At 49.4% G+C, this 17,085-nt stretch overlaps 5 protein-coding genes across 5 annotated transcripts; 2 read left to right on the forward strand and 3 right to left on the reverse strand.

Annotated features, from left to right (window-relative positions):
• Positions 1-391: 391 nt before the first annotated feature.
• Positions 392-3,071, forward strand: BO94DRAFT_489855 (Rad21/Rec8 N terminal domain protein; the record flags this gene model as incomplete). Its single annotated transcript, XM_025609102.1, has 7 exons — positions 392-410; positions 494-530; positions 605-745; positions 806-940; positions 1,017-1,506; positions 1,561-2,130; positions 2,190-3,071. 7 exons carry the CDS (start codon positions 392-394, stop codon positions 2,958-2,960), a joined length of 2,163 nt encoding a protein of 720 aa, XP_025468824.1. The 3' UTR covers positions 2,961-3,071.
• Positions 3,072-4,750: 1,679 nt separating this feature from the next.
• Positions 4,751-6,844, forward strand: BO94DRAFT_533935 (DUF3237 domain-containing protein). The gene is made up of 5 exons (XM_025611428.1): positions 4,751-5,003; positions 5,094-5,588; positions 5,652-5,972; positions 6,029-6,323; positions 6,376-6,844. The coding sequence occupies exons 1-5, from the start codon at positions 4,935-4,937 to the stop codon at positions 6,402-6,404; spliced, it is 1,209 nt and encodes a 402-aa protein (XP_025468825.1). The 5' UTR covers positions 4,751-4,934; the 3' UTR covers positions 6,405-6,844.
• A 1,037-nt stretch (positions 6,845-7,881) lies between these two features.
• On the reverse strand, positions 7,882-9,577 carry BO94DRAFT_489862 (uncharacterized protein). The gene has a single exon (XM_025609103.1). The coding sequence runs from the start codon at positions 9,334-9,336 to the stop codon at positions 8,020-8,022; it is 1,317 nt and encodes a 438-aa protein (XP_025468826.1). The 5' UTR covers positions 9,337-9,577; the 3' UTR covers positions 7,882-8,019.
• An 846-nt stretch (positions 9,578-10,423) lies between these two features.
• BO94DRAFT_533937 (methylisocitrate lyase ICL2) lies at positions 10,424-12,874 on the reverse strand. The gene is made up of 6 exons (XM_025611429.1): positions 12,367-12,874; positions 12,016-12,304; positions 11,554-11,966; positions 11,073-11,496; positions 10,771-11,024; positions 10,424-10,719 (listed from the first exon to the last, which is right to left on the reverse strand). The coding sequence occupies exons 1-6, from the start codon at positions 12,788-12,790 to the stop codon at positions 10,712-10,714; spliced, it is 1,812 nt and encodes a 603-aa protein (XP_025468827.1). The 5' UTR covers positions 12,791-12,874; the 3' UTR covers positions 10,424-10,711.
• A 398-nt stretch (positions 12,875-13,272) lies between these two features.
• Positions 13,273-14,006, reverse strand: BO94DRAFT_584460 (zinc finger MYND domain-containing protein; the record flags this gene model as incomplete). The annotated part of the gene is made up of 3 exons (XM_025615630.1): positions 13,273-13,371; positions 13,441-13,599; positions 13,668-14,006. The coding sequence occupies 3 exons, from the start codon at positions 14,004-14,006 to the stop codon at positions 13,273-13,275; spliced, it is 597 nt and encodes a 198-aa protein (XP_025468828.1).
• Positions 14,007-17,085: the final 3,079 nt, after the last annotated feature.

A 17,085-nucleotide genomic window follows, 5' to 3' on the forward strand; every position in this document is an offset into this window, starting at 1 on the left:
GATTTCACCTTCCCCCCTTAACGTTCGTCTTGCTAGGCCCCTCACAGTAAACAGCCACTGCTGTAAGTCATGATCTTACCCCTCCAACCTTCCGTAAAGATATCTGTCTATCATTCATATGGCCTAGAACTTGAAACTTACACTATCTGTCTAACCTAGAATCTTTGCACGCGACACGGTTAGGTCGTTTTCCAGCTAGACGCACTTACCTGCTCACCTGACTCCGCCAACGAGACATTCGCGTCTGCCTTTGCGCAGTACTCTGCTAGACGCGAACACGATTCGAAGTTTTTCACGCGTCTGAGGTCACTTCTGATACTGGAAGGTGGGTATCAGCTCGAGGGACGCGTCAGGGCGCGTTCTTCTGGGCGGATAAAGAAGGGAAGTCGGGATGTTCTATAGTCATGAGAGTAAGTTGGTTCAAGTTGAGCGTGTCAGGGCATTGAACGCCGGTTTGAGACGGATGGTGCTTATGATACTCTACACCTGGCAGTTCTTACTTCTCCTGAGCATGGCGTTGCTACGGTCTGGTCAGCGACTTCTATCCCCTACGCGGTATGACTTGAGGTAAATGCTTAATTTGCTGATATTGTGATGCATGCAGGCTGGTCGCCACTCTAGGCTCGAGATCCATCACTCGAAGATTGAACAGAAAGGCCATATTGGATGTCGATGTTCCCAAAGCGTGTGGTGTCATTAGGGACCCGGCGGCACCGATGGCGCTGAGGCTTCAAGGGAATTTGCTGTGAGACCAAAATACCAAGAGCTTGCGTATACTTTCTGATTCAGTGATGGCTCAACATAGATATGGCGTGTCAAGAGTCTACAGTCAACAATGCGGGTATACACTCACAGACGTCCAGGCGATGCATGATAGAATGAGGGCGGTGCTCAAAGTTATGCCGGGAGGTGGATTGGACCCATCAGCAGGAAAGGCTAGGTCTGTTTTCCATTTGCCCCGTTACGTTCTACATGTAGACATTCCTGTTTGTGCCCTGTGCTTACGCTCAGTATAGGCCTGAACAGCTTATTCTACCCTATGATCCGAGCTTCCTCCCGGAAAACAACCTGCCGGGTTTGGGACTCGACCTTTCGAAACTCAGCTTGCCAATTGACATGGATCTGAGTCAACAATCTAGTCTCATGTGGCCAAAGACCCCGGATCTCAGCCAATCAGCCCTCTCACAGTCTTCCAGCCTGCGACTGGACTTATCTTCTGATGATATTATTTTGAGGGATGTAGGTGGGTTCAGCTCAGATACCAATGTCACCCAATATGGCAGGAAAGGAATTGATTTCGCCGGTATCGAACCATTTGCTCTTAACGATGAATCAGGAGTGATCCTTCAGCCAGACTTTGAGTTTGACGAAGATGGGAACATTATAGAGCTTGGTGGCTCGCATCAAGCTGAGGCAAGACCACAAGGGATCACATCACCGGCGATTGAAGAGAAAGCTGCAGAAGACCAGGGGGAGGGTATCGAAGACATCGTTATGGAGGATCAGGTAGTGCCCCACTGATAAGTCGATAGTTCTATGACTGACACGAGGCCGCATTAGCAAGATTTGATTGATGAAGGATTGGAGATAGCACCCGGGAAAGAGCAGGAAGCGAGGTCAACTAAAACACCAAAGGCCACCGGCAACCGCCCTTCCATATTTGACCAGCTAGGAGAAGATGAAGTCATTGTGGAGTCGAAGGCAGCAATGCAACAGAGACAGAGAGCTCCCAAAGTCATTGGGTTGGACGACCAGATTGCACTCCGAAATACTGAACTGGCCCATCTGAATGACAACTATGTGCAGAATATGGCAGTTGTCTCAAAACAGAAGCAACGGAATAAGATTCCAACCCTCGCCAAAAAGAACGCCGCCTTCTGGGTCGTCGGTCAAGGCATTGGGTCTGTCGGCGTTGGTGTGGGATCATCTCGTGTCTTGCATCCATTGCATTCATTTTCGGGCGAGCAGCTGTATGAAGCGCTCAATCCTGAGCTTAACAATGAAGGGAAGAAACGTATCAATCCTTCGATTGAGGAAGAGGATCCCGAATTCGATGCACGACGTGTACGCCCAAGGATGGGGGACGAAGACCAGATCGGCCGCTTCAACGATGATGGCTTCTGGCATGAGGTTTGTATACGTCAACATGTTTCCTCCATCCGAAAGTCCGCAGCTGACCTTTCACACAGGATGTTGAAATTGGTCGCAATGCCCCGCCAGATATTCGCGATGATAACTCTATTCAAATGCCATGGAATGTCACAGCTTCTGTCCAGAGTTCTCGACAGGGCTCCTCTGCTGCGAACATTTTCCGCGGATTTGGCAGCGCTAGTGACTTTTCTTCTCATGGTATCTCTGATACTGGCCTTGGAAGACCACGGAGCCGTCTCACGAGCGCGAGTCCTCTTGCAGGTCGTGGTTTTCCTTTCGATATCGAAGGCCTCAACAGTCTTTCGATTCCCGGCAACGAAGGTGACGAGTTGAATAACCTTGATGACTTTGATATAAGCCAGTACCTGCACACTGAACTTGAAACTGATAATGCTGGAGGGCTTAATGAACACCCGAAAAACGAAAATGGGCCAGGGCGTATCCGTACTTTTCAGAGCCTGCAAGCGTTCAATGATGATTCACAAAAGTCAACTCTAGACCAGGAAAGCTTGAACTTTTTTGAGTATTTAACTACCAAGTTGACAACCAGACATGGTGGAGAAGAATGGGCTGCTGGTCTACAGCCACATCTCCCAACCGAGGAAGTTAAGAAAATGTCATTCTCCATGCTTCTTCCTCCACAGAAGACCTCTCGCATTGTGGCTACCCAAGGCCTTATGCATGTGCTCACACTTGCCACCAAAGGTGTTCTTACCGTACACCAAGAAGACTACGAAGACCAAAGCAGCGAAGAGTACGGTGTGCGATACAAGTATGGTGAAATCCACTTGTGCATACCAGGACTGTAGACGGTCTCTTGCAGCAGAGGGTCAGTCATGTGTTTCCAGCTCTGTGGACGACAAGTCATTTGTCTGTATCGAGTTCTCGATTTTCCTTTTGCTATGTTTCTCTCTATCTACAGATACTTCTAATCCTAATCTGCCAATCATCTCTTACGCGACCCTTGAGGTACCCTTCCCGATTTAATTCCAGAGATGGCTGGTCCATCTAATTTGATGTCCATAAAGTGTGTCTTATCCCCGAATTCAATAATCAAGACTTCTAGCCCAGTTCCCTGATGCCGTGTGCCAATACTTTAGCATCACTTGCTATGAGTGAACATGCCATGGGCTCAAAACCCATGTCTGACAGAGTTAAGCACGCTTTGGCAGGTGGAATCGTAACAACCCCCTTAACCGATGTTTCAATGTGGACGGCGAGTATAGATCCCGACAAAGATGTCCGGAACCAAGATGACACCATACGAGCCCAACGGAATGAAGCGACAGGGCGAAGAGGAACGCTCGCGATTGGTCTCGGCCGATTGGTGGGCCGGTGATCTCATAACGAGCCTGATGAGGAGAACCATCCCAGTCTAGACCACATCGGTTGGTAATATGGCAAGCTGTCAAACGCCTTCATCAAACACAGCAGTTCCATTTCTAAGTTGTCGAAAGGGCATCGTCGTCATTTTCTTCGGGTGTAAAAACAACGGTCCTGATTAGATCCATACCAGGTACGGTATACGCAGTAATACACCTCCATCGATAAATGCGTCTAGTTCTACAAAGTACGGCATTATTTACCAGATCAGATTCAAGTATTCGTCTCAAGACGGTCCTTGACATCCACGACGAAGAAAGATTTGGGAAATCTTGCACTTCGTATTCACCACCCAAATTCTCCGTTCCGCAGTGATAACGTCCAGGGGCCTCCAAGACACGGAAAACACGCGAGGTTGGCGGTGGCTGTGCCGCGTTCCTTACACCGCATACGTTGTCCGAGAGAGTACGCTGTAGTGATGGCGAGGCTAGATACCATGGATTAGTATTTTGATCTCAAGACATCTTGAGTGTCTCAGGGTTCGAATTTATGTCTGCTATTCAAGTATACGAAATACGAAGTATGGGAGGACAACACAGCAGACATCCGCGCGGACCGGCGACAAGTTGGTGGTGAGACGCGGTATATCGAAACTGTAAATGTGCCGATCGTTCCATACCCTTACACCGGTACCAGTACCTAGTAGTGGGATACTGGGTATGGGTATCGGGGGAACGAACGCATCTATAAGGATGTCTAACTATACACACTACACAGAACTACAGGTACTTTCCCTGATGATCGACTTGGGCTGCATTTCGAATTTATTCCCATTCCCGGGCCTGGGGGATTAAATGGCCCCCGCTGATAGGCCTTCAGGCGTCCGCTTATTTTGGGAACGTGGTCGGCTTGGTCAGCCTACCGCGTGACGGAATTTGACTTTAGGGGGGGTCTGAGGCACCCAAGACCAAGTTGCACCTGCTGGGGGGGGAGGAGGGGTTATTGACTGCTTTTGTCACAGTGACAAAGAAAGATGATGAATGATAAATGATGGATGGATAGATGGATGAATAAAGAGGCAGAAGTGAAAATCATCGTCGTAGTAGTAATGGTCAGCAATGGATTTGTATGGGTCAAGTGTGGGTTGAAACCCCTCGGGATCAAAATTACGCGGGTGGTAAGGTCTCGTCCTGACAGGCTCGCGTAAGTTAACCGCCACCGTCTCGGTCTTGTCTTGTCCCCGTCTTGTCTCGTCTCGTTCGTTCTCCCTGGCCGTCAAACACTCTTCCTTTTCACTCTCGCTCCCCCGAGTCGTCTTCGCTGCTTCGTCCTCGTCCTCATCCTGCTCCTCGACCTCGACCCCATCCCCATCCCCGGCGGCGCCCTCATCATCCCTTTTCTAGCCGGTTCCCCCGTTCAATCCACCCACCATCGATTTATTCAGCCCCTTCGTCGTGAACATGGGTCGGACCGTCGACCAGGAAGTTCACGCGGCGTTCGTCGAGTTCCGCGCCAAGGAAGACGATAAGGTGCGTGACTCCTGTATTTCCCGTAATATTTCAACCCGCCGCCCAACACCAGCGTCACTGACATGACGACCGGCGTGTTTGCTTTCGCAGTGTCTTTCCGTCCAGTGTATCTACTGCCAGCAGATTCGCGCAAAGAACACCTCGCGCCAGAAGCAGCACCTGCTCGAGTGCCCCGGTCTCCGCGGCCACACCAACCCCCAGGCCCAGGCCCAGTCCACCCAGTCCGCCCCGAATGGCATCACCGCTGCTAATGGCTATACTCCCACCCCCAATGGCGCCGCGCCCACCGCCCCGGGCCCTGGCCCTGGTCCCGGTGCTCTCGCGACTCCCAACGGACCCATGATGTCCAACGGCGTCAACCCACATGCTACCCCGATGCAGACGCCGCTGCAGAACATGCAGGGTCGCGCCTCTCTCCCGACTTCAGGCCCTGCCGGAACCGCTTCTACGGCCTCGGCCGCCCAGCAGGCCCCTCGTGCCACTCCCAAGTCCAAGCCCAAGAGCTCGAGCTCCAACCTGCCCGCCCCGCCTCTTGACGACGTCCATGCCGCTTTCGTTGAGTTCCGTGCCAAGGAGGAAGATAAGGTGAGCGAGGATATGGCCCATATGTTGTCAGAAGGGACCCTATTTCTGACAGAAACCGACCAGTGTCTGTCCGTCCAATGCATCTACTGCCAACAGGTCCGCGCAAAGAATACCAGTCGCCAACGTCAACACTTGCTGGAATGCCCTACCTATCTCAGTGTCATGAAAGATTCCATACCAGCCAACAATCTCCTCCATACCTTCCCCGAAGGTGATGTGGCCCGTTCCCTGCAAATCCCCGCCCCCACCCTGGAGCTGGACTTCCGCATGAGTATCAAAATGAACCCGAAGGTGTCCGTGGGTGAGAGTATCTGGGGTCAGCGTGACTGGGTAACATTTGTTGGTGGTCAATGGGCCGGTCGGTGGGGAAAAGGCATTGTTTTGGTGAGTGTTTTCTACAGTCAATTGTTATCCTAGCAACATGCTTACGATGTGTATAGCCTGGAGGACAGGACTCGCAGGTTGTGACCAAGGAATCATCGACAAGTCTCCGCGCCAGCTACATGCTTCAGACCGCCGACGATCCTCCCGCGTATATTGTCGTCAAAACCAACGGTTGGTTGACCGGTGCCAAGGATATCCTGGACAAGGTCAACGACCCCGGCATGGCCGACGGAATCAATCCCAACACATACAAATATCGCATCAACCTGTACATGGAAACCGGCGACGAGCGTTACGCGTTTTTGAACACCCTGATGTGGATCGGCAGTGGCTGCCGCAGGGGCCATGAAGGTCAGCAAACCACCAATCAATTTGCCAACCTCGATTGCTAACCCATGTCTAGTCATATTTGATGCATTCCGCGTCAACTAATCTGCCATCATATTGCACCTGTTTTGTCCGTTATTGAGCGAGTAGCAATTGTTTCATGGGGAAAATCGCGTCTTGGTTGTTTTCTATCCACCTTTGATTGAGTTCCTCTCTTCTGAAGTGTGGCTTGTGTATCTATCTCCTTATCTGCGTGGGTTATACCTCTAGGGATACCTACCTCGTCATCACTCCGTCACAGTCACGAGTCCACTTGATGCGTTCGTTCGAGCACATTCGAATGTTCTATTATGACTTGCTTGGTTTCCTTCTATCAGACTCCACTTGTAAGGTACCTGTTCTTTTCCTACTTCTCTTTTTTTTTTCCCTCTCCCATTTCCTAGGAGCAGAGCAAGATTGTCATGAGTCTCAACTCGATTTGTTTCTTTTCTTTTCTTTCCCCGTCGCCTAGTCGACCCTAATACGTCAAGCATTGAGGACACATTATGTATCTCTATTTCAGAATGGATATCGATCACTTACCTGCTTGATACGAGGACGTACGTAGAAGAAACAGTAGTAGAATAATCAGTCTCGGGAAATACATTCGCGATTATCGACATATCAATCTTCTATATGCTTACATACCTCTCTCATCATACAACTTTTTACCGTCAATTCCACAACTATCATATCTATCTATCTATCTAAATTCCGTATCTCAAAATACACTACCTATACATACTAGTATCCCCATACCAAATCTAATAGTGGTGTGTTAGTATACCATACAAAATAACAATTACTATACTTACCGGGCAGTACTATGATACAAAACCACCTACCCAATCAGATTGTATTATAGGGGTATGTATTACTCCAATACAGGGGATATATTACACTCTATCTAGGTGATTAGTTTTCCTGTGGTGTAGGCATTTGTTCTGTGTTCGATTATGGTGTGTAGGTAGTGTAGTGTAGTGGTTTGGTTTGTATGTATGTATGTTATTGGTGGGTGGGTGGTGGTGGGGCGAGGATTCATAAGTAGTTGGTAGTCTGTTGGGTATCTATCTATGAAAATGGATACGTCGATTATGCACAAATGGGGAATTATTATGCAGGCAGGCTTGGGGTTCTATTCGTTGGTATATCTATCTATTATGTATGGGTTGCTATCTAGAAGGGGTGGGAGAGGGAAGAATGTAAGGAATTGTTGCTGCTGTTGCCTGGATCTAGCTAGGCATCAGTGGCCTAAGGCCGGTTTGGTTGCCTTGGGTGGGGAGCATGGGGACGCTAGGGGTTTGGTGGGGTAGGGAGCTGGATTCGTGTTTGGGGGCTATAGGTACCTACTACATAGATTCGATTGAAAGTGTTGGGCGTGTGGTGAACTTAATTATGACATTTTTGTGCTCCACGCTTTTTGGAAGAAAGTGCGAGATCAATATCTCGGCTGAAAAGAGAAGATGGGTTGAAGAGGGTTGTTCTATGGGGTCTGGGTTGAAGGCATGGTAGTGCTTTAGGATTTGAACTCTTGGGGTAAATGCGTCACAGGTATTAGACATGTAGTGGTATTACCGGTGACATGTAAATTGAAGATATGGTTTTGTGCGAACATGAATCATGGTATGAATGGCTTGAACAGAAAGTTCGAAAACGTGTATGATACATTATATCTCTATGATCACCAGCGGACGATGGTCATCTTGATGCCAACATCCTCACAAGCATCTATAAGTGGCGCAAGTGCTTGTTTGATAGTCAACGGAGGACCCGATTCCTGCTGGATAAGCTGCTTAAATCCTGTCTCTAATTCCAGCTGCTCAAGGTGCGGAAACTCCTCCCGACAGGCCACCACCTCCAGCAGATTAGAACGAACCAGATCCAACTGGGAAATTTGGAACCTTCCCAAGTGAAGTCGTTTCAGACTGCGCGGCAGGATCTCCTTGAGCGATGAAACTCTCGGCACCTGATCACTCTTGTGGAAATTCAAAAGATTGGCCACCGAAACTTGAAGATCCCAGAGCTTATTGAAATCCGCGAATGACCCAAGCCAGTTATCAGGAAGGTCGTTAGGGTCTTCCTCGTCAGATTCGGCTCCTGTGAGTTCATCTGTGTCATCCAAGTGAATTACCTGTAAACTGTGCTTCTGCGAGCAAAGTGCCGTGTAAAACGCCCTAGGGCGGAAGCTAATGTATTGCTCTCCCCAGATCGCCTGATTTGAGTGCGAGTATTCGAATTGCTCAAGATTCGCACAGGATGTGATGAACTCCGCCATGCCTTTGCTGCCGTTCGAATGTCTATCGAATGCCAGAGAGACGATTGGAGAGGTGCCCCTGGAAGCTTTGAAAGCCGGATGGTCGATTTCCCTATGTAAGGACTCGACCACCGAGTCCAGCGATACAGTCCGCATAGACGGAAGACGGAAGAAAGGAAGAAATTCGACGCTGGGAAAGTAGGCCTTATTGTCATCGCTGGCATCGACATAAAAGGCCTCTAGTCGTTGCAAAACTGGCTTGGTGTCCAGTGGATACTCGCGCATTGCGGCGCGTGATATGACTCGGCGGAGGAAAATTGGGTTCCATGTATAATGCATGTCCAACTCGATGAGGTTCTCCAGGGATAACAGAAGTAAACCAAGCCATGCGTCTTGGTTACCCTCCTTCAGTGCTTCCTCCCATTCTTTGGTTTCCTCCTCAGATTGGCTTATCTGCGCCACAAGTGGTATGACAGGGGTTATGTCGTGGTTCTCCGCCTTCCTCGTGTAGGAAGACCACCAATGCAGCCTCAAACTTTGGATAGCGGATCCTAAGGCAGGATTGTCATGAATTGCCAGCACAAGAGGGCGAATGCATCCTCCGTTGATCCAAACATTGCGGTTGACTGATTTGTAAAGGACCGAGCGCCAGCGGCGACAAACCAGGAGAAAATTGCGTTTGTCTCTGTGCAGGTATATATTGTCAACGATAAGGAGGAGAATCTCGTCTGGAAGGCGATTCATCTCGTCAATGAGCGGATGAAGGGGGTCAGGATGGTGAGTAGGTGAAGGAACAGGCAAACGAAGATTTTATTCTCAGTCTAGGTTCCATTTTAGCCGAGCTGAACCAGGCTGCAGTGGTTCTTAGCTTGGAGCCTTGGTGGGTTCAGGATAAGAATGGTGAGATGACGGAGAAAAAGATAGTCAAAGGAACAACCATCAGAGAGGGGATTCCAAACTATTGCAACTGGTAATTACATCGAGGTATCGGGTGTTCTGGTACAAAGTACTTTTCTGGTCCTATACCCATTACTGATGTTCCAGCAGATACGGGGAATGATACCGCCTTGTGCAGTACTTTATGAGGACCCTGTATTTTATGCTCTCTTGGCGGTTCAGGGTCCTACCAATGAATCCCGGTCCACTGAGTTGGAAGTTACAAGAGTTTCCATGAAGTTTCGCTTCATAGTGCCGGCATAGAGTAATATGGTGATCTGATGAGCTGCATGCCACCCCCCCTGCACCTCCGACGCGTGTCTGATTGGCGACTGATCAGCTTGGATCGCTTTCGCGATAACAACACCAAACCCTGGTTCCACGTCATGGACAACTTCATTAAAACGGAATCGCGGTAATGGCTTGTGTCATTACGTGCAGTTAGCTCCAAATTGGAAAGCACGCGAAGAACAGACCACCCGTTCTCCCGTATGTGACGGCCTGTACGCTATCTTCCATGGCCTCAACTGGGCTATCGATTGGTTAAATAAACCACGCCCATAGGGCTGCATCTATCGACGTCCCGCCAAATCATCGAAAGCGGAGTCAGATAATGAGTGGCTGCAAGTCAGGTCGATGGCTCGAGAGTCCAAAATGATACGCGTCGTTGGGTTAGTTGGGATACAGTTTGCCTATAGTCATCTATCCAGGACACGCTCCGGACTTTCGAGTGATGTGAGCCTTGTGGCAAATATCTACATGCGATAATGGGGCCTATGTAAAGCTGATCCATCAGACTACTATGTTACGTTCCAAACTTCCATCCGCTGGATGCCGTGATCTTTGACGGATACGATCCGGTACCGGCAGGGATGCTGGGGTGGGGACATGACGTATGATCGATTAATCAGTTCGGGGAGGAGATCTCGTCCTGTATCATACAGTCTGGGGTAGAGGTTAAGCCAATACATCCAGTACACAGTAAACCAGTACACAGTAAATACTCTTCGTCGGTTATCTCGTACAGTACCTGTGGACTCTGCCCTCATACCAGCAAAGGCGATAATTGCGTCGTGCGCTCGAATATGCTAGGAGTAAATAATACTTCAGTATAGATCATACTTGTCTACATCGCTACATTCGATACCAGTATCGTAGTCGGTTATTTACATCGAAATTATCGTTAAAAGCCTACCGAAATGATTAGCACAGTTTTGGTGTAATGAAACTCTTGAGACTTACCCTTCTCGGTGTTCCCCTCACCCATACTCTTGCTGCTACTGCTGCCGCTCTGAATGGCCCCGAGAATGCCATCCATGTAGGGTGCACCACTCCATTTCTGATGGGTGAGAACCTCCACGCCGAGTTCCTTTTCCCGCGCCTGGACCATACGTACGTAGGCAAGCATTCCTTCGTCCTTGAAGGCGCGCGAGAGTTCTGTCGTGATGGTTGCGTTTGTGTGCAATCCGGCGAGAGAGATCAATTGCAGAACAAACCTACGCTGGTTAGCTATCATCGTCATCATTTCAGTGGTAATCACATACCCGTGCTGTGCTAGGTCCCAGATGAAAGACTTGAGAGAAGCCTCATCGAAACCTTGGCCCATCCAGTTGAATGACGGGCTCAGGTTGTAGACCAACTTCTTGCCCGGGTGCGCGCTGCGCACCTCACTCGCCAGCGTCGCAGCCTTGGAAACGTCCGGATCACCTGTCTCGACCCAGAGGAGGTCCGCGTAAGGTGCGAATTCCTTTGCTCGCTTAGTGGCTGCTGCAAAGCCGGCGCGGTAATGGTAAAATCCCTCCCGGGTACGGGGGCTATCACACGACCAAACGACGGGTATCTGGGTGTAGTCATCGGCCAGTGCTCTCCGACGAGAGAACGATAGGTCAGGGTTCTCTTGAACACGCTTTTTGTATGCGTCCCGAGCGGACTGAGATGCGCCCTCCGCCTCAAGATGCGCGTCGACAGCTGTTGGAGGAGTATGTGGTTAGCCTGACACTTGTACACATTGCTTAAGGACCATACCCTCATCGAAAGTGACAAGCTTATGTCTCTTAACCCAGTCCATCTCGTATGCATCAATTTCCGAGGGAGCAGCTCCCTCCCGCTCCATGGCCTGTAAGGTCTCTGCGAGAGGCTCCACGTCCTCTGCAACTCCGAGAATGAACTCGTGATCGCGCACATCAATAGCACTGCTGATTAAGCGTCCACTCTCCGAGTCGGTACGAGCGATGACTAGGTTCTCTGTTCCCATCAAATCCCATTGGAAACGTGCCGCAACAAGCCTGTTGATGTGGTCTCCCATAGGCACAAGGACTTTTCCTGCGAGATGACCGCATTTCTTTCCACCATGAAGTTGATCTTCAAAGTGGACAGCAGCAGCACCATTCTCAGCAAAGAGCTTAGCCAGCTTCAGCACAGCGGATAACCCTCCATGTCTACAAACATCAGCCAGCCGACCCTTAGTTCTCAAGGGGCGGGACGTACCCAGTATCACCGTCCGCCACGATCGGACGCAAGTAATCAACATACGGTGTGGCCTTCCGCTGCTCAGAAGTCAACTTCCGTCTGGTATCCCACTGTTTCCGATCGTGTAACTGTTGCGCTTTAAACAATCGCTGGACTTGGTTTGGAACGGTGTTGTAAGGATAGTCACCGAAATCGGCGGAGACTTCGTTCGTAGTGGTCAATAAAGATGAGCATGCCCAGCCGGAAATATACAAAACTTCCTGGTTCGCTGCCTGCTGGGTCATCTGTACTGGGTCAATGGCGCCCACTGTGAGTGGATTGACTGATTAGTATATACAACGATTGAGGTAGAGCTATACAGTGACATACTCGTGTGAACCGGCTTCCCCTCAGCTGCTCTCTCATTCAGCAAGTTGAACAACTTTCTTGCCATCAACGAGCTCGGGTATGTTTGTTGCAAAGAACCCCGTTTGCTAACCACATCTGCGGCAGAGTAGGGACGCTTAATACCCTCGAACCGGGGTGAGTTCCACCATGCTTCCACATCTTTGATCTGTTGCTCGTACAAGGCGTCTTCGGCAGCGCCAGACTTTTCGACGGTCGATAAAAGTTGGTATGAATCGCCTGGTAGTGCGGATGACACGGGGGGCTCGACGGGGGGTAGCGTCGATGCCGACATCCGCGGATAACCGCATGTGAACGAACGCAGGGCGACACGAGATGGGTTGCCGGCAGTCGATGTGAGGGGGGGGAATCGTCGGGAAAGACGACGAGGAACTGATCGCAACATCATTCAAATACAAGGCCACGCAGATGAAGATTAGCCTGGCGCTGAGGGGAGGGGAGAGGGAGGGACGGAGACGACGTTGTGTTGGGGGACGGACCATTTCTCGGTCGGGCGATCGCCAACCTCGGTCTGGGGGCGGCTACTGCGGCCCTCCCCGCTTGTCCGTGCTTGGCATAGTGGGTGGTGGCTGGTGATGCTGCTGTAAAATAGTAGATATCTGAGTGAGTGAGTGGGTGAGTGAGTGAGATGAATTGATCCAGATGGCGTAGAAGACAACGATTGAATTTCATTCAGCAAAAACATCAATTTGTGATCAGCCCCATTATGTACCACCTTTCAACATAGTTCCTCGGTCCCGAAAACCCGGCGGGAAACAAATCCTCCATCCATAATTACATATCGCCACGGTTACTGCTAGGATCACACTAGTCCTCCACCATTGAAGCTAATCCCACCTTCTTGTGCGGAACGAGACCATGATGAAAGCTTTATGACAGCAATCTCATCAAGGCTCGAAATTGTTTGTCAGCAAGAATCTTGCATAATTTCTTGTGACCTTTCTCCTCCCATCCAGCTTTCTGGCACTCCTATCAAGATGAAGTATTAGCAACCTGAGAATATAGTACACACTTCCAAAGGGCATATCAAGTCCTCACCCTGCCACAGTATGCAAATACTTCACATTTAGCACACTTCAACAAGGGAATGTCCTTCTTTCCACATCCATGGCACTCCTGATGCATAGCAAAATTGGCAGGCCAAGTTGCCATATCCTTGCTCAGTTGGAAGAGCTCAGCTATAGACGCAGAAAAGATCTGTTAATTATTGAGTCAGCAATTACTCTTTAAAAACTTCTAAATTACTCGTCCATTGTCATACATACCTTGATGGACCGATACTCCTCTTGCCGGATACCCACAGATCCATCGATGAAGAAATGCTGTCTGGGAAACATGAAAATAAGTGTATTTCCGGGCTTTAGATCTGGAGATTCTGCGATGGCCTTTCCCCGATCTTTGGTATAGAGAGCTACAGTGACGGGAAACTTGGCCCTGTCATAGGTTCGCAGCACAAGTCGCGTGGATCGCTCAATACTGACAATCTCAAGAAGAAGACATCCGTTCACACCGCGGCGAGCAAGAGGGCAGGTGTAGTCACAGGGAAGAGCTGAGAAGTCAGGAAACGCCTCTTTGTCTGCAAATGAGACGTAGTTACGCGACATCTCGGCGGGCTGTCACTAACAGTGTGTTGCAAGCTCGGCGGACACTTTCACCCTTGGGCACACTGGTTTAGAAAAGAGAAAACGAGAGACGCGTATTACTGTATCCAATATGAGAGATTTTGCATTTGCTCCACACATTAGTGGGTGTGTGGTTTGACAAGGCAGCAAACACATTCACTTCGCTCCCAGCAGGATGTTATCCTGAGTGCCACTCACCACTTAGAAATGACAGGGACAAAAGTAAACAAGATTTGGTAACCTATCCCATCATTCCTATGCTCCATAAGTGATCTATACTGACTGAGAATTGTATTCAAGAAGTCTAGCTTCCATAACTCTCTTCATCTCCAACGCGAATAGCCCATGGCGCTTGAGGATTATCAACTTGCGACCAGCACCACTTGCATAAAGCTTCAAGCATTAGGACTAGCTAATAGGGAGATCAAAATCCTGCGACAATACTTCAAGACCCATTGGATGCCGCAGAATTCCAAATGTACGTAATGACAATCGCTTCTCATTACCATGCCTGACTGACACTTACTTCAGATATAGTAACCATCCAATTTGAAAGCCCAGATTCCGGAAATGGTCAACAACACATACCCCCTAAGAGCAATACGGCTGCAACCACCTATTAACGTCTCCTCATCTTTCTCCAACAGCCAACGCTCACCCCCACAATTCTACTCCTTCCTCTCCAAACCACCCTCGCGACTCTACTCATACATCCAGCCCCTTCAAGCCAGCAGATACACTGAGATTCATCTACCTCAATCTCCTAATCCACAAACACAGTCCACAGAGCCGGCTATCCATCGGAGATCGACCTACCAAGATGGAAAACCATTTAAAAACTTCAGCCAATACCCAATCAAGCCCACAGCAAATCCCGAAGAGGTCGATTCTAACTAGGACCTCACATGAGATGCTGAATGAACCTATACCATAAGATCTCGATGATGAGATATATTGTAGAATAGTGGCCTATGACCACCTGAGGAAATGGAATTAGCGACCTTGCGAGCTAGAACATTGTTTAGGGGCATGTTGGGCCTCGAGAAAAGTCGAATGATGTCTGGAGTCTCTGGATATAGATAATGTCCTTCCTTGGGTGTCTTTATTCGACTATATAATTGGATGTAGTCCCCTTGCTCGAGCAGACCTGGTCAGGAAAGTGATTAAGGACTTGCACATTCGAGGCTTTGGTATTGCCGGAGTAACAGTCGTCCTTTTGTTTGTTTTTCTTATCTTTTTTTTTCTCATAGCAGCCTTGAAATAGCCTATTGTATTCGGAACAGAAGTGGTACGGATAAGTGAAGCATCCTATCAAGGGGGTGGAGAGGTAAGGCTCTAGAGGGACGCAAGTAGATGGTGAGGCTCACGATAGGATGCAATGGCTACCGCTAGGGCTACGTTATATGATGAAATAACTCATCATGCATTTTGCTGAGTATGTAGTATTCTAAGCCTATACTACCATCCCATATCCTCAGCCGTAAGGAAACAGCCATGTATAAAGATCCGAATGCTTCCAGACGATGTGTGAGAAAGACTGCCAAGCACACTATTATGTCCCCATTATGATCGAGCGAAGCTGGTCATCGAGCGGGATTCCTCCTTCCATGAACCCGATCTCGCCGAAACTGATGCAAGGAGGCGACGGGGGTTTCCTTCCGTGAAGAATGACCTTAAAGAAAAGCCGCACCCGTTCAAGCAGCTCTTATTCTTAGAATAAAGTGCATTTATCAGACCCCAGGTAAAAATGGCCCGCCAATCATATCAGGTCCACGCGAGACCCATGGAAAGCTCCTTGCGCAGTTATACCTGCAAAGTGCCTCTTCAAGCTGTCCGGCAGGTCACCGTGGACCTTTGGGCGACGCGCCACAACCCGGATAGAGCGGTAATACTGGATAGGAAGTAAGTATATTTTGGTGACCAGCTTGGTATTAACAAGCTGCTAAACAAGCCACGTAGATCGTAGATAGCAGCCACAATCGTGGATGGGTGGGGTGGATCCGGCCGATTGAAATTCAACGCAGTCTGCCCGCGCAAATTCTGTCGGCACATTCAAGCACATCGGGCTCCAAATTCCCGTGAGTATCTGCTAGAATTAGGACGCACCCAAGTACATCGAGCAGACCCAACGTAAGGAACGGCGTTCCTTGATTTTCAGTCGCTGTGGCGGTGAAGCATAATGCACTGCCAAGAAGGGGCTATTGGCATCGGAGTTTGAACAACCAATTGCCAGCAGGTGGAATATGAATCCTGGGTTCTTGTTGAATTCATATCAATCAAGGAGCCCGGGGCCTGTGATCGATTGATAATCCGGGCGCTTCGATATACTTCTCAGGTCGGGTCTGATGACGATCTCCATCACGATCCTCATGATCATATCCCTTGCACCGCCTCACCTTACCTTGAGCCGTCGCTGCTTGGTTCTTGAAGGGTGATCTTTCTTGCGGGTTATAATTAAGTTATACACTAGAGGTGACCCAACAAATCACTCGACGGAAGACTGTCGTGTTTCTGCCTAGACAGCCACTAGGACATGTTGCGATCGCAGAGTATCTACTAGTATAGAATGTCCCCCCCTCTCTATTATCATCGAATCCCTATTGGACCCTTCGTCGGACAGTATCGCTGAATCGGGCTCGATGGGGGCGACGTCTGAGAAGATCTGTACAAGATCTGTTTCGGTGTGCGCGCGTGTCTTGGAACACTGTTACACAAGAGATGAACGTCAGCAACTGCTCGAGATCGGATCGGAGGAGTGGGGAAAATGCCTGAGACCGTGAGATGAGGTGCCCCGGGTAGACTAGTGACCGATGGATTACTGGCTGGCTTTCGAAACCGGTCCTAGCCCGACCCCAACCTCCATAAACATGGTCGGTCTCGATAGCAAAGCTTGGGAGAGTGCTCGGGGAAGCTTTCGGATGATTCATTATCACCGGGGAGATATCGTGTAAACCTGTTTGTCGCCACTCCACCTCATCACTTGCATGCTGTCTGGTGATGTGCTTTCTTTGTTCAATTTGGCGAAAGTGAGGCTTCTCAAGTGCTCATTCCTATACTGGCC

This window comes from Aspergillus sclerotioniger (genome assembly GCF_003184525.1).
Source record: "Aspergillus sclerotioniger CBS 115572 chromosome Unknown BO94scaffold_10, whole genome shotgun sequence".
NCBI lineage: Eukaryota > Fungi > Ascomycota > Eurotiomycetes > Eurotiales > Aspergillaceae > Aspergillus > Aspergillus sclerotioniger.